This window comes from Mizuhopecten yessoensis, unplaced genomic scaffold (genome assembly GCF_002113885.1).
Source record: "Mizuhopecten yessoensis strain PY_sf001 unplaced genomic scaffold, ASM211388v2 scaffold5155, whole genome shotgun sequence".
In the NCBI taxonomy this organism is placed as follows: Eukaryota; Metazoa; Mollusca; class Bivalvia; order Pectinida; family Pectinidae; genus Mizuhopecten; species Mizuhopecten yessoensis.
In genome coordinates this window covers 467,872-484,718 of record NW_018405907.1, presented here as the reverse complement: position 1 = coordinate 484,718, position 16,847 = coordinate 467,872, and the positions used below count along the sequence as shown (strand labels likewise).

Sequence of the window (16,847 nt, the reverse complement as noted above, 5' to 3'; positions counted from 1 at the left end):
ATACCGCTGATGTACCAATGACTAATGTATGATCTTGAAATGATTTTATGTGATTAATCTCAGTTCGGCGTTTCTGTTGTACAGTATGTACTGGGCATAGCAGTATGATACAGTCTAATTTTACAAAATATGACATTTACAAATGTCGCTTATAAATGCTACAATCATGACAAACTAGTGGTGTCCTCTGTTGCTATGAAACGTGAAATGTAGCAATGGCGCCATTTACTCCTACAAAACATGACGTGTCCCATTAGTGCCCCTACAGTTACTAAACACGATGTCCCTTTTATGCCCTGTACAATTACAAAATATTACATGGTCAAGTAGCGCCCTCTACTGCAACAAAACTTGATTTGAACCAGTGGCGCCGTCTACTGCTACAACAGTGACATGTACATGTACAATTGGAACCCTCTTCTGTTACAAACCAAGGCATGTTCCAGTGGTACCATTTGCTGCTAAAGAACGTGAAACATGTAACTGAATGTACCAGAGGTGTTTCTAAAGAAACAAAACGTAATATGAACATGTATTAGTGGCGCCCTCTATATTTACAGACCATGACATGTACCAGTTGTGCCAACGTGATCTGTAGTATTAAGTTATTCTACTTTTACAACACATGCCATGCCAAATTATCTTTCATGTACAAGGAATGTCGTCTGATGAAACACTTCATTGTATATATAAGTATCCTTTTTACTGAATCTATACCTGTTTTGCAACCTATTTTTGCGTTACCAATCATTTACCAGTGGCGCCCTCTATAAGACATAATATGTACTTAAAAAATCCAGGAGTGCCGTTATCAACTTCTGTAAGAACGAACTCATTGTTCTTTCAATTTGATTCGATTAACGTCAATGCAGCAATGATAATTGGACGAAATTGCCGTAAACGACCGTCTTAACCCTGCAATATAGACGTTTATATACGTAACTGTCCGTAGCAAATGCCAGAACCATGGTTACAGCATAAACATTGATAATAAACAGCTATTTTCAATTTACGCTATGTTCAAGCATTCTTCTTTAAACGGTGCCTGTTTAGTTTAAGTGTTGGTTTGATGTGGTAGTAATGTGTCCATGTGGCGTTTAATCTTCTGTGATAGTAACTGACTTTATTCTTTTCGCTGGGGACTTCGTACATAGATAGTACGTACTACATTAGTCTTTCTGTATGCTATATCCGGGTTCTTTACACTTTGATAAAAAAAAACACGTCACTATGTTAAATCAAATACAAAAACTCCGGTATTGATCCTCACAAAAGCTGTGAGCGACTCCCCCTTTTTACCCCTTGTAATAAAAAAAAACAACCAATAGTCACACATTCGGTGACGCCTATGAATAGTTCAAATGACCCATTAAAAATACGTACAATAAAATAAACTGAAAAAAAATATACATACATGTAAAAAGAAAATGATGAAGTTGAAAAAATAAATCGAGCTAAATTCAATGATAATAGGGCAGACTTTGAACAAAAGAAAAAATATATGGAAACCATTGAAAACGGTGTGTAAGACAAGATATTCCAGAACAGTAAGCGTCTTTTTCGATGAAACCCGCCATGCTAATCTAGGTTAAATCCAAGTAATGTCACGTCCTCCTAATGATAATCGGGGCAGTGTCAATGTGAAACCACAGGACACAACCTACTAAAACATTTACCTTCTTATTCGTCAAGGAAGTAAATAACAATGTACATGCCAATGAGACCACGATGGTTACCTTGGCGTTGTCGGTCATTAATTAAAGTATCGTAGTTAGAGGTAGTATAAGAATCGGGTTGATATGGTACAGATATTTTGTATTCAAACTTTATTTTCCTTTATGAAATAACAAAACACCTGTTTATGAAGTTAGTTTGTTGATGCAGAAGTCAAAGTTAAACAAAATTACTGCATCATTAAAACATTTCATTATTTTCTTCCCTTCTGTTTTCTGTCCCTTTGTTTTAAACTAATTTCCAACAATTCTTATTTCCTTGTAGTTAATCAAATGTATTGAGTAAATTAACATCTTGTACCCAGAATTTCCAAAACGTCCAAATATGTTTATTGTGTATATGGCATTTATGTATTAACGTTTATTTTCCATAAACCTGGCACTCTGTCTGCTATTATAGATGTGTCAGTGTGTTTGCTGGAAGTATATTGTGTACCTATTATGAAATACACTTGCAAGAACGTATATTATATATTCAGGCAAATCTGTCTAGAACCAAAACTAACTTTACTCAGGCTAGAGGACATATTTGAGATTACATAAAAAAATAAAGTAATATTTGAAAGCCCGTTAAAGAAAAGCCCTATATTGTTTAGAACGATCCCCTCGAGACTCGACAGTTTATTGGATTTTCGGGACACGTCGGACGAACTGTAGACAGGTCAACTTCACATTTCGATGGCCGTATACGTCATGTGACAAGGTTTGTCGACCGTGCTGAAACACACCTGTACCTCAGATAATTCGAATTCATTTTACACTGAGCACATCAAAACGTTTTTAAGGAATCATATTAGCGTTTGTGTACATCATGCTCAATAAACTTTCATTTTCGTGCATTTATTTTTTGAATGGCTATTTCGAGGTAGCATTAATTTGCTTTAATTTCCAGTAATACAGAACAAGAAAATCAGAAAAATAATCACATCGCTGAACATTAAATATCATAATCGCTCCAACATGAAGACAAATTGTTTACGTCATAGTGGCGAAGGAGCTTGTGTCTAGATGCCAACTACATCTGTTTGTTTCAGCGATCTTATCGATTTGTCTTTTATTTAGGTCTGGTAGGCTAGGGATTGGGGGACATAGGGAGGAGGATAAAACAGAAGGGAGAGAAGGGGAGGATAAACTCGATCCCTCATAAACTCTCAAGTCATTAGTCAAAGAAACGATAGCAAAAGGCAACGTCAGATAGCCTCCGTCGTCCTATCAGGTTTCATCTTGTTCTATGCTGGCTGACTCGGTGACAGATTCCGGCTATATTTAGCTCCGAAAGCTTCTTAATTCCTCTGAAGAATAGTGTTTTTGTCAGTATTAAACAAATGCAATATATAAGAACTACATATCCAACTGTCTTTTACTTAAACTGTGCGCAATTTATAAGAGATTTTTTCGAGATTCCTATCAATCGTTTTCGAACCTGACCGTGCTTTTCTATGGAATTGCATCAATAATGATTTAAAAGTGTTTTATTGCTAAACGGAGTATAATGCATTGACATGAAGCCAACATAACATTTATCCCTCTTCTTATGGATTGTTCTGAAATTTTTCGATATATTTGATGTTATTTTTCATACTCCTAAAATGTAGTGTTTTTGTCTTCCCGTTAATCACAAAATGAAAAATAGATAAATTTGACAAAGCGAAGGCCGTATAAGCTTGTTATGATATAGTACAATGAGGTTTCACACCCAGTAGTGTTGTGGATGTTAGGTTGTTTTTGCTTCAAAGAAATTTGATATGAAACATCAGATAACGAAGGAAGGATATAAGGAACCAAATTCTTTCGACGGGGTTAGCATATCAAATTTCGTCGCTTCCATATCGCTGAGGTAGCGAACATGGACCAAACAGACCAATTGCCTTGAATTGATTACATTTTCCCACAAAAGCTAGCAGTATTTAGTTACCATTCCACACACACTGCAGGTAAAACACATGCAGGAAGAACCCTGTGCCAGGTTAGTATACTATTTTAGTCAATGCATTACATTACTGTACACTGGGAAACTTTCGCTGCAGTTTTATTTTCGCCTTTTTCGTCCTCCGTCATGAGTTTGACTGGGCGAAAATTTCCTGGTATTCAGAATGTAAAAATGTGTGAAAATAAACCCAGCTGATTAATAAATGACATTTTTCAAAATCGCAAGAGAGCCAAAATTCGGGGGGTCGAAATACCGATATGTAATATTCCTATAGTACCCGGTAATGATTGATACTCATTTGGTAATCATTCCGTGTATACCAGCAATATACGCTACGTTATGCATATAACATATAACCAGTCCTCAGTTATCTTATCTTTTGTAATAACCCACTTTTAGGGAAGGGCGAGGGAGGAGGGATTGGGTGTTTATGTTGTTTAACCAACCGAGTAAATAAAACACTTGACAGCGCTTACCCCTAAAAGCCCTTACTGAAGCTTTCAAAGCAAAACACACGCGCTATTTGCTTTTGCTTTTAACAATTGATATGTAATTACCCGGGCAATTTACTCAATACATCGAGTCATCCATGCTAGTCGAACATCCGGACTGGGCCTACTTTAATTGTCTGGTGGTTAGTTCTGCGAAAAGTAATATGTCCAATAACCATGTCAAAAACGTATTGTTAAATGTCATACTGGTACCAAAATAGCATGTTTATATTCATAAAAGTACAGAAATTCAATTTTACAAATGCATTATTCTATACTTTTATACTACAAATGGTGAAAGCGTGGAAGTGTCCGCGTAATTCTTGCATATTCTATTACAGAGATAACATATTAGAACATGTAGCAAACCTAACCGTAATACTTTAACCACCTTCTGTACCATATATGGTGCCCCCTCCCCCGCAAAACCCCACCCGCCCAAAACAAAATAGAAAAAAAACAAATAAATTACTCATTATACGTTGGTTAACCAAGTCTAACTGGACATTTCTTAATATTTAATTCTTCAAAAAGTGTTAAAATAAGATATGTAAACCTACTTAATATTTCTTCAGGAAACCATGACTATAATCTATAAATGGGCATTTTTGTTTGGTATTGACCTATCATATATGGGAACAAGGTTATGTTTGGTATTGACCTATCATATATTGGAACAAGGTTAGGTTTGGCGAATCACAAATGCTTTGTACTGCCTATATGATGCGGTGTTTTACTCAGCCACGTGTGTTTTGGCCACTTGCATACTGTATACTGGGAAAGTTTCGCCGCAGTTTAATATACGCTTTTTCGTCAGCGATATGATGGCAAACTTATCTTTAAAGCGAATATAAATAAACAACATAATATTCATAGTATTTAAATGTGCAGAACGAAATTAACGCAAGTCGAAAATTAATTTGATGGACGAAGGGCTTACGTTTTCCGGTATACAGTACTCGATGGTTTTCTTGTACAATTCCAGTCTAAATCCTTTTGGAAAACAAAGCGATAAAACGAAATAATCATTCGTTATAACGAAACAATAATTTGTTTTAACGAATTAATCATTCGTCAAAACGAAATAATATTTCGATGAAACGAGATATTTCGTTAAAACGAAATAATAATTCGTTAAAACGAAATAAGAATTCGTAAAAAAGAAATAATAGTTCGTTATAACGAAATATTTTTTCTAAAAAACCCGAAATAATGATAGGTTACAACGAAATGATATTTCGAAAACCCCCCAAATAATAGCCGATAACCCGATAGAACGAAATAAAATAAGTGTGTGGCATGTCGGTTAACGGGCTCCGTACCATATTAATTTACAGTCGAAATGATCAACATCTTATACGTGTTCCTTGTACTGTTATGTCTCTCTATTGACTCTTCATCAACCCTTTAATCATCACTTCAGTGTCTGACTTGACGCTCCCTGTCAAGCTTTTATATTTTTCTTGACACGAACATATTCTCATGTCTTGTGATTCTGTATAGGCTGATTGGCAGATAGAGTCTTTCATTGGCAGTATTTTACCACTTACATAACGTTGATATTATTGGTTCCTTTACATACTGTTTAATTGCTGGCCATACGTCACCTTTCTGAACATTACCTTCTTATTAAACCCTGGATCAATAAGCTTTAAACATCTCATACATGTACGTATTATTATCTGGAGTTTAACATATTCGATTCGGAGGAAATAAAGAGAATAATAATTACATCATATAGGCACAGTATTTGGCTAGAGACGACTTAGAATTGAACAGAACATTTCTTTTGTTTCCCTTTTTCATTTTCGCTACTCTGTTATAACATAGACTACATGTAAACTGGTCAACGTTTTTCATAAAAAGGATATATTTACACTGTACATGCAACGTTTCCTGTTTTTTAGCATTTTATATTTGCGGAATATTTCCAAAGCTTTGCGGGTGCGCAAGCTAGAATGAAAATAGTTTTTTTTCTGCTTCAAATTTATAGAACTTGAACAAAATTAGGAGGATGACTCTCAACCAAACTTAAATCACCCACAAATATTACGATACTAGTAAACGGCGTATTGTAACCGAAAGTCTAAACACAGATTCAGATTATGAACATCAATTTGGTAATAAGGGTGGTTTTAATAACCAAAGATGATAAATTGTTTTGTCCTTATTCACAATGATAAAATCTAACACATATATCCTTATTCTGAAAGGGTCAGTCGAACTCTCTAAGGTCCTGTTTGAGCTTTAATTTTCACGAAAGGGCCGGATACGAGAAATCCAATTTGTAATGGTATTTCTAAATCAGGATTCGGCGTCTGGAAAACAATAATGTAACGGCATCAATACGGCCCGGAATCCCTCGACAGCTCGCGATAAATTGGCTTGCCTGCCAACACACGCCAATAAAGAAAGGCGTAAAGATCTACGCCGGTGTTGTAACTACCTAAAGCATTGGTAACTTCACTCACCATTTACAGCTATATTCTAGTATTGCTATCTTCGTCAAATATTAAAATTGTTCCTGATAATGTCTTTTGTTTTATAGCTTGTTAATCAATTTTATTCTAACTAAACTTTGGTCGAGAGTATATAAAGATGTTGATGGTCATTACTTTAAATTTGAATAATAGTTCAATATAGTGAAAAGCCAGCGCATCAAGAATTCAATGGATACACTAGTAGCGCGCTCTCTATATAAAAACGGCGTATATGTCGACCTTCAATGACCTTCGACATTATCTGACCAATCATCAGAGGGCGAATTACAGGAAATGGTCAATGGTGACCAATGTGGTCAGTAAGGACATAAGTGAGGTGACCGGCCATATATACCTTTCACTCTGAATTATCATTGTCCGAAGGATTTGTCGCTGCTCGGTCTTATTAAGAAAAATTGAATTGTCACCCTAAGTACGAATATTCTATCACGGATACTCTGTCTGGTTGTCGGCTAGTTTTTCACTCTTCCCTCCCTTTTATACCATAATGGATTGCTTATACCTCTGATCTGGGCCAGTCAAACTCAATTTAAAGGGAAAGCAAGATCAAATCTGACCAATTAGAGTAAAGAGAATTGACATTTCTGTAGAATGTGATTAGTGTAAATCTAATAATTGTTACTACTGTGCGGTAGATGAACGTTGTGCTGATGACCTCAGTAGGGAGTGTGCGCACTCGGAAATTCAACGGAATAGCAATGTAGGTTGCTTACACGGACAAAGATACATTGATACAAAACCTTTATAATCCCCAAAGTATCCTTTATTATAAAATCATCAGCAGGCGGGTAGAATTTTCATATTCCCCACAGTGTGTGTTTAACTCTATTCTCCTCGTTCTTACACGAGACGTCTTGTTGAAACTGGACATTGATATCAAATTAAAAAGAAAAACGTATTTTTTTATTTTTTTATAACGACAAATTACATTGAGAACATATTGTGAAAAACCGAGAAATTTACCAGTGTTCACTTTTCCTGTTATAAGTATAAGACGTACAGGTAACATTCAGATGATGTCACGTTTCAGAAAGTCGACCTACAATGTATTGAACATTTTAAACTCAAACGATTTGTACGTACTTTCTAGTTTGTATTAGTATTAGTTTGAGGTAATCGCATGTGCCTGTACGTACAAGATTAATCTCACATGGGTGTCTCATAAGGTATACGTGCATCATGCATAATAAGTGGAAAACAATGTTAAATGTGATTTTTGTATTTGTTTTCAGTATTTATATTCCTTAAATGTCAATAAAAAATATAGGTCATTATTAAATGTCCGGTGATTATAATTACCTACATTGACGGCCCTGTACATCGAAATGGAGGGGGTTACCAGGATAAGGACGCTTTATAACCTCAGTTTTTACTTTTCCATTTCAAGTTATTTTCATTCTGCAAGGAGGTCCTGAATTTTTGCCTTGTAAAAGGTTAACACCTTAAACGTACATGTAGGAGGATGATGCCAGTTATTCGCCAAATAATCCCCGCAATAGCGGTCCATATCCGGCTTAACAAGTCGTAAATTCCCACGAATACATAAAAACGATAACAACTGGTATGAAGGTGTGGCGCTCCCTTTTAAAATCTGTAACCGTCGACATTTTATGACGGTGAATTCGATAATTTTTGTAACATACGTACAATCAAACCCACTAGTTATTCCCCAGTGTACAGTTCACCACGTGTGTGGACAGTGGATGGCATGCGCTGTGAAAGGTGGCATTTACACTACCATTCAAATCTGAACATAAAGACTTCAAGGAAAGCAAAGCATCGCAACGGTAAAGCTCAAGGTGTGAGCGCAATATACGATCTTTACTGTTTAATGTTAAATTTGATTTTTTTTAAAAAGAAGAATTTCGTTCATGATTACCGTTTATACAGCCACCACATATTGTTGCATACAAATATTTATAAAGTTATCATTTTATTTACATAAACCCATAAAATATAAAACGTAAGGACAGCTCTAGCAGATGACCCGAAGGTTTGTTTTACTAACGGGAATACTTTCACATATTTGTACGTGGACACTGTAGTTCCTGATGCTTTTGATAAAATATATTTTGCTATATAGTTTGACTGACATGAAACTAAATGACAAAGATAAGTAATTATGTATCTTAATCTGATGAAAAGTGTCTTAACTAATACACTGAACTATACGGCAATGGATTACAGAGAAATATAAAAATAAATAGAAACTGACTAACAACACTAAATTGGCCGACACACCTTAAGTAATAACTTAGCACAGGAAAAGAAAAGTGTTAGGAATTGACTATAACCTGTAGAATAAATTAATAAATTTTAACTGGAAACTTATTTAAGTAAACTGACAAATTGAACGAACTGACTAACAACATGTTAGATATGATAGATATACGTTCTAGAACTAACAACTTAACGCTAGAACCGACAAATACTAGGAAATGACTAAGAACATTTCACATAAAACTGACAAATGCAAAAGAATTGAAATCACAAGAAACTGATAAAATAATGAGGACTGACTAACATCATGCCACATAGTACTGACTAATACACAGGAAGTAACAATGGTTCACTCGAAACTGTTTCTTATCAAACACTATTGACACACTTACTGCCCTGTTGACAACAACCTTTCTAGTGACTCATACGGACAATGTAACAGCAATGTGTCACTTGGATTTGACAGACATTAGTAAACTGTCAGCGGTAACGATCTTTCAATATAAAGATGGTAAAGATGTTAGTAGAACTGATAAACATCAATTTATATTACTGGAGTAAGACCATTTGCTTGGCAAACGTCCTGAACAAAACTCCTATATGACAGTAAACTACAATAAACTTGTCCTGTTCTCCTTAAATCAAATTTCATTGATGCACCTCAACTGATCATGTATACGCTTTTATACGAAATGAAATTAATCTATCAAATTAGCGCTGCTGAACATAATTTCAAGAGACATTCAGCAAATATCTAAAAGCAAATTTATGAATGAATTGTAGGTTCAATTCAAAGGAATTTTCTTAAGGAATATCAAATATCACTGTTGTCCGTCCATTGTCAGAATGCTAGATTAAACCTACTTTACATTACGATGTTATTCTACTTTATAATATTGCATGAAAATGACTTTGACTTTCTAACGGTAAACAAGAGGTAGGATAATCACGAATTCTACTAATAATAATGTATATTCACAAATCAACAAAAAAATCAACATCGGAACATTCTAATAATATCAGTAAGTAAAATGAATGTTTATCAAAGAGAAAATGTAGAATGTTGCATTTTATAAAATAATGTTTAACATTAAGATGTGTACTGCGCCAATATTGACTCAGTTAATCTACATACTGTTCCTAACGAGAAGCAGCCTTTCTATAATCAGAGCTCTCCTAAAAAACACTAAAAGATGAATTGGTACATGCACCCTCCAGTTCTACATAAAACAGCCAACATTGATACACTTGAACTGATTCACACAGTCGTTCTACACCACGGGTGAAGCAGATAGATATCGTACCTCATCTCAAGTCTACACAAATAAAGAACTAAACGAACTTAACTGATTCACACAGTCGTTCTACACCACGGGTGGAGCAGATAGATATCGTACCTCATCTCAGGTCTACACAAATAAAGAACTAAACGAACTGAACTGAATCACACTGTCATACTGCACCCCAACACTATCACTCATACATCACACCTCGTCCACAACCTGACAGTCGAGAGAAGTAGTTTTCTATCAATAAAAAAACAATTTAATATAAAGCCCGTCAGTAAAGCCCCCCATATGTCCTAAAATTGTATTATAGATGTTCCAGACCGGCATCATTGCTGTCCTAACTGGTATTATATATTAGACTTTCGATAATAAATCTGACATCTCCTCCAGATCAATCTGTGATACCAAAATGAGAAATGTCTTCTGCAGTCTTCACTGTCGAATAAATGTTGGAAGCCAACTATTAAACGTCATTCTGGCCTAAATGTATATTATTTTAAATGTTCTTGGTGAAAGCTTTTCGTTTACAAACAAAATAGCGTTCAACATTGATGATTCATAAAAAGAGTTGGAGGTCGAGCCTCGGTAAATGATGAGCACGTGGTCATGTTTCATAGATACGTGATATAATTATCTTCCATGTATACTTTGCTAATGAACATCGTAGTTGCGTGTAATTTGTAAATGAATTTGAATATGAGTAGGACGTTGTCATAGCAACATGACACTAAAGATCATGTTAATTTGATTGAAACAACACACACGAAGACAATTTTGTCAACTTCTAATAAAAGTGTGCCCCCGCGTTACTTCAAGTATAACCACCACTCCCATTAGCCCTCAGCGGAATTGACTTAGTTTTCATTTAAAAATGAAACAACAAAACATTATATTGATCTTTACATTGTCTTAGAGTACATTTCACGCTTTCCACGCTAATATTCCTAAACAATATATACTATTATTACAGGACGTTGACTTATTAATTCATTTGAAACATGTCGCATGCCCATGACCTCCTAATTATACCAAGCTTAATTAGCTGAATCTTGCATTGACGAATAGAACTGAATCAATTTTATTTTGTTGATAATATTGAAACCAAAATATGCAAGCCTTTGGATGACCATCAAGATGCTTTCACACCAAAGGACGCATATTTATACATATACCAACCCCTCTTAAATGCTTAGAATAATTACAAAAGAAGAAATAAAAAACAATTAAAAAGTACAAAAACAAATGAACGAATCAGTTAATGAATGGGAAACATCTGAGATTTTTGTGTTCTTTTAACAAAGAAAGCATGACATGATTGGATCACATGATCAGGTATTGTGACGTTATTACTGGCTATTATAAGTGTCTTCACAAACACATGACGTAGTGGTGACGTTCTTGACTTATGGTAGCACTACAAACCTCATGTTTTAATGACATTCATTATACTATATTACTAAAATTATATTTCGGATTGCATACAACCTGTTATGTTTAGTTTCACAACACCAGAACGCAAGAGGCATAGGAAATAATGTAAAATGAACCTGAATCATTGTTAGGTACAGCTCCGAAAATATACGAAAACAATAATCAGTGAGATAGCACTCACAAATCGGCATCTGATCAGATCAGCGCTATCGCAAGGAGCCATATACACCACTATCCCCTACCTCCCGCACAAATCAGTATGCATTACACACAATAGTTTGTAAATTACCTAAGCTGTTAATAGGGCGTTTAACCTACTGAAGCCTAACCAAACTTGGAAATTATATTCATTTTCTGCATACATGTATGCTAACCTCTACAAGAGATCAACTTTTAAAATCAGTCGTTTGCTGAGGCTATGGTATATATTTTCTGTTCCTTTGAGCATAATCTCAACACGAGGGCAGGATCATATGTCAGATTTCTTCACAACATCTTGTTTCTATCTTATACTTGGGCTAGGAGTTGTTTAATATTTAGGCATTTAACCTTACCACCGCTCTTTCGAGTTGCTACCGAACCCTGACTAAGATGTAAACAATTTATTTTCTGTACGAACGGGCAGTCCTAGCAGACATGATAACTATTCTTATAACAGACGTGTGTTGTCGAAATCTCAAATGAACAAACCAACATTGACAATACAAAACGAAATTCTTATAAAACAAAATCGTATCACAGTTTTTACGACAACACAATCTACTCCTAATATATGAAACTTGAATAAATCATAAACCTTATTGAGTTTCCCATGTGTTTTCGAAATCTACAATGAAGAAACCAACATCAACAAAAACAATTAAAATTCATATAAAACAAATTTGTATCAGTTTTCATGACAACACAATCTACTCCTAATATGTGAAACTTTGATAAATCATAAATCTTATTGTTTGTCCCTGTATCACAATTAGCTCTAGTATCAGTATTTACAACCCCAAAATAAAACCCAACACCAACCATTTAGGTTTATCATGTCAATATTACACCCTATCAACAACCGTTCAGGTTTATCACGTAAAAATTGCATATCTTTATTGGTTTCAGAACTCGAATATCAGTTTAAAATGCAATATTATGCATCAGCATGTAAATCAAGTGTTCCAAGTTACTTCAAAAATGGAAATATCGTTTTGATAACTATGAAAACGAGATACCATGTAAAACTTGTCATAAAGTATGAAGATAGTTTTAAGTATGTTGCTGATAGTGCACACAAAATAATAAAAAAAACTATGTAAAAAGCACTAGACTAATAAACATGAAATATTTAAAAAACCATGTACAATAAAAGGAGTAAATATGTGCACTTCATTATTTTCTACCTTTCCCCCCGAAAAGTACACATACTTTTATATTCGCAAAACTTTAAAAGCGGTTTGTGAATACTACAGAATAGCTCTCGCTTTCCTACTCACATGAATCCGCTTAATGGTTTTCCTAATCACTCTAAGGGGCCCGTACAATGCCGGAGCTTTCTGCTAAAACATAAAAGTACACACTGTTCTTTTTTCTTGATATTGAAAATGAAATAATATTTTATGGATATATTTTGCTACTAGGGTAAATATTTCATAATAAAAGCCTCCAGCATTATCTTAATAGAGAGCCGAGTACTAAAACTTTCGCAGCTTTAAGCTTAAAAGTACTAGAACAAACGTATCTCTTTAGTGAAGGTATATTCTATTCATATTTCTTTCTCCAAATTAAAACATATTCAGTAATGATCGTTTATATAATCACCAATTTCGTTTATTAATGCAAGACATGTAAGACATTGTTTATAAATATTAAAAAACATATTTCAAGGTTAAAATCCCAATCAAAGCATGTGGTTCTTTTAAAACGATAAAGCTTTATAACAAGACTTTTTTCTCTCACTGTAATGTATATCAGTTCCAACTTATAGTCATTTGTAGCAAAATGAAACGTTAAAGTTTGAATACAAACATATATGGCTACCATGATTGATCTGTATCAGAAGAACTGGTCTCTATTTCCATTACGCTTTGACAGGTTTTATGTTATTCACTATATTTTATACATATATTTGTTAGTACTCTCGACTTAACTAGTATCTCAACAAATTGACAACCCATATGTGAATTGTATGATGCAGATTTATATGAGCTTTCATTTCCAATAAAGTTTTGATAGGTTTTAATGATATATGATATTAAAAGTCATAATGTTTATTCACTATATTTTATAAACAGGTTCGTTAATGCCATACCATCAGCCTTACAAATTAAGCATACATAATGTAGATTAATATGCGTTATACATTTATATATTTTTATGAAATTTTAGGCCAATATTATACCTTTTCCGTGTAGAATATTAGAGTGTGTGTTTTAATTATCTATGACTGTATCAAACGATTGCATGTTATATAATTTAATAATATATTAACAGGTTTCAGATTTGAAATTAAACTTTCCCTAGTCCAAAATTATGAAACAATATTATCAGTAGAACTTATAAACGGTACCTGTTACTACACAGATCTGTCCTATCCATTGTTAGCACCGATATACATAACTAAGCTGTCACCCTTAAGTTGTGATAATGATCAAACTCAGCTGTAAACATACAGTACTGATAGAGCATGTGCTATGCAAAAGTGGAAACAAAAGCGTCATTTGAACTAAAAGTTGATAAAGCTTAGACAGAATATGAAGAATAGAGAAAACTATGTTTATAGAGACAATTATAATAAAACAGTGATAAGACCTGAGCCCGTATTCATGAAACGAATCCCATGCTCAGACTCTGTGCTCAAGCCCAATTTCTTGTTCCAGTGATAACAAATTAAGAAATCATTATGATATGTTGTCCGTGATGGAAGAATATTTGAGAAACCTCGAGCAGAAAGCTAGTGTAAATGATTGCATTAGACAGTTTTGCCGTGTCACATAATTTAAACGAGTTACAGGCAAACTGAAACTGGTTTCATGAGTACGTGCCCAGGTGTTCCGAACATGTAAGTGTCAATTAACAATTGTTTATCCTTTTTATATTGTCAGATATTTTGTTACATGTATAATAATATAATTCTCCAAAAGGATGCATTGTAATTGTTTTCTCATCGTGTTAAGAAATTTATATATACAATGTTTACTGTCTGTTACTAGTCTGTATCACGGAACAGTATTTTACAGTGTACATTTTGAATCCCATATGTGGGTGTATCTTCATGTTTTAATATATAAACCTATACATGGGCCCAGTTTAAAAGTATGATTTAGTATAAATCCTTAGTTCAACTTATTTATTTTCTAACAAATGAAATTGGTATCTAAAATTATAAAACAGAATTGTGATGGGCACATTTGCAATCTAAACTTATTTTTTTTTGCCTTTGAACAAGTTAGTATAGGATATTTGACTATAGAGGGATAATGCATAATAACATAATTTGCAACGTATATGTGTGTTATACTAAGACTGTTCTCACCAACCAAAATCTACATATCAACTAGCATACTTTAATTTCTACAGTAGACTTGACATCTGACTACAATAGGGTGATACACTGTTACATTGTACTGATAATCAAGATGTTTAATACAGGATGTTTCAGACTCAACTCCCCTATCAGACCCGACGATCAACCACGTGACACATCACATGATTGAGTGCTATGTCTATATATCTCTACCTCCTGTTAATTAAATATCTCCGTAATATATACAAATCTATAAACCCTTCATTCTATTTGCACGTGTAGTGCGTAATAATCTCGTAGATGTAGGATATTTAAATAACCCATCGTAATTGAATATCACAACTTTGACCACCATTTATATGCAAGTATTTAATTTCTATTCATAACCAACTGAATCCAATGGAATATCAATGATCCTGTTCATTATGACTGCCCATGGCTACCCCTGGCATTGGTACTGTAAATCTATCATTATAGCATGTGACGAAAGGATTATCCCTAAACAAAATCAACACTCCATCTCTCTACTGAATCAATAGGTGACCTATATCGTCATGAATCTACACCGTCGCTCGACACATGGCAATGTCGGGGTCCGTCGCCATATTTAAAACGAAGAACAGCCATAATCATGTATCGACGTTACTGTTCCCTTCGGACGAGAACGACAGTCTAACGATTTATTAGACAGCCATAAAGCAATGATCGCAGATTTGTGTGAAAATAAAAATATGTAGACAGTGTGCATATACATTAGATGTAAAGATGTTTTTCATATATAGGATTGCCAACAGCTTCTCCCAATCCTGATCCGATGAAAAATCGATCAATACAGTGAAAAGAACTATTTCATCAGGCATTCACGAAAAATGGTTAATACATTTTGATAATATAGAGTAAGCAGTGATTTCGTAACATGTATACATATGTTTGCATATTTACGCAATCCATATGGTAGAAACCGGATGTCAATTGACCTTTCAGCTCTAGAGAAGCATGAGGGTATACCACAAGACAACCACCCAGACAACGTAATTACAGGTTCATGACACAAGAGATAAAAACCTACCTGTGGGACATGGTTACTATCGATTCTGTATCCCCCTCATGGCTGGCTCCGGCAGCTGACAAGGGGCAGAAGGGCTAACAATCATAATGACGATATCCCTAATAATATGTACTTACAGACCGTGGTGGTGCTGGAAACTGTGAAGCATTGTTACTCGGTTAGAACCAAGTCATCGGGAAGCATGTCCGGAGATAGCCAGCTGGTTCAATATTAGGTAAGCCTGAATAGGTCGGTTCACCGTTAATAGAAAACAAACCCGGCAGATGAATATAGCATTGTTTGTTGTCACAAAGCTGGCAGTTCCCGCCTGATGAGACGCACGCTACACAACCACGCGGCGCGACACTGCCTTGAATCCAGGGGGCGACAACGAAGACAACGTAACACACGGCAAGTCAGGAGACTCAATGTTCTGGATACTTGACGTATCAAGTCTAATGTCTTATGGAAAACGAGTCGGTGAGAATGACGGCTAAGCAGGATTTAACCAGGGATGATCAGCCCGACATAGGCAAAGCAATTGCTAGTTGTATGTCTCTGAGGGAAAATCAATCCTGTCCTGTATAGCACCTGTGCCTTGTCTCTCCTCTCAGCAATCACCCAGCTATCGCCACGCACAGCTCTGATTGGAACCCGGCAATTAACGGACATAGAAACACCAGAACAACGTTGTCA

At 34.9% G+C, this 16,847-nt stretch overlaps 1 protein-coding gene across 1 annotated transcript in view; it reads right to left on the bottom strand.

Annotated features, from left to right (window-relative positions):
* The window catches only part of LOC110450313 (innexin unc-9-like), a 96,446-nt gene extending 79,847 nt beyond the window's left edge, over positions 1 to 16,599 (bottom strand). The window contains exon 1 of the mRNA XM_021497777.1: positions 16,289 to 16,599. Within this exon, the coding sequence (XP_021353452.1) occupies positions 16,289 to 16,320 (32 nt within the window). The 5' untranslated portion in view covers positions 16,321 to 16,599. The remainder of the gene's footprint in view (positions 1 to 16,288) is intronic.
* Positions 16,600 to 16,847: the final 248 nt, after the last annotated feature.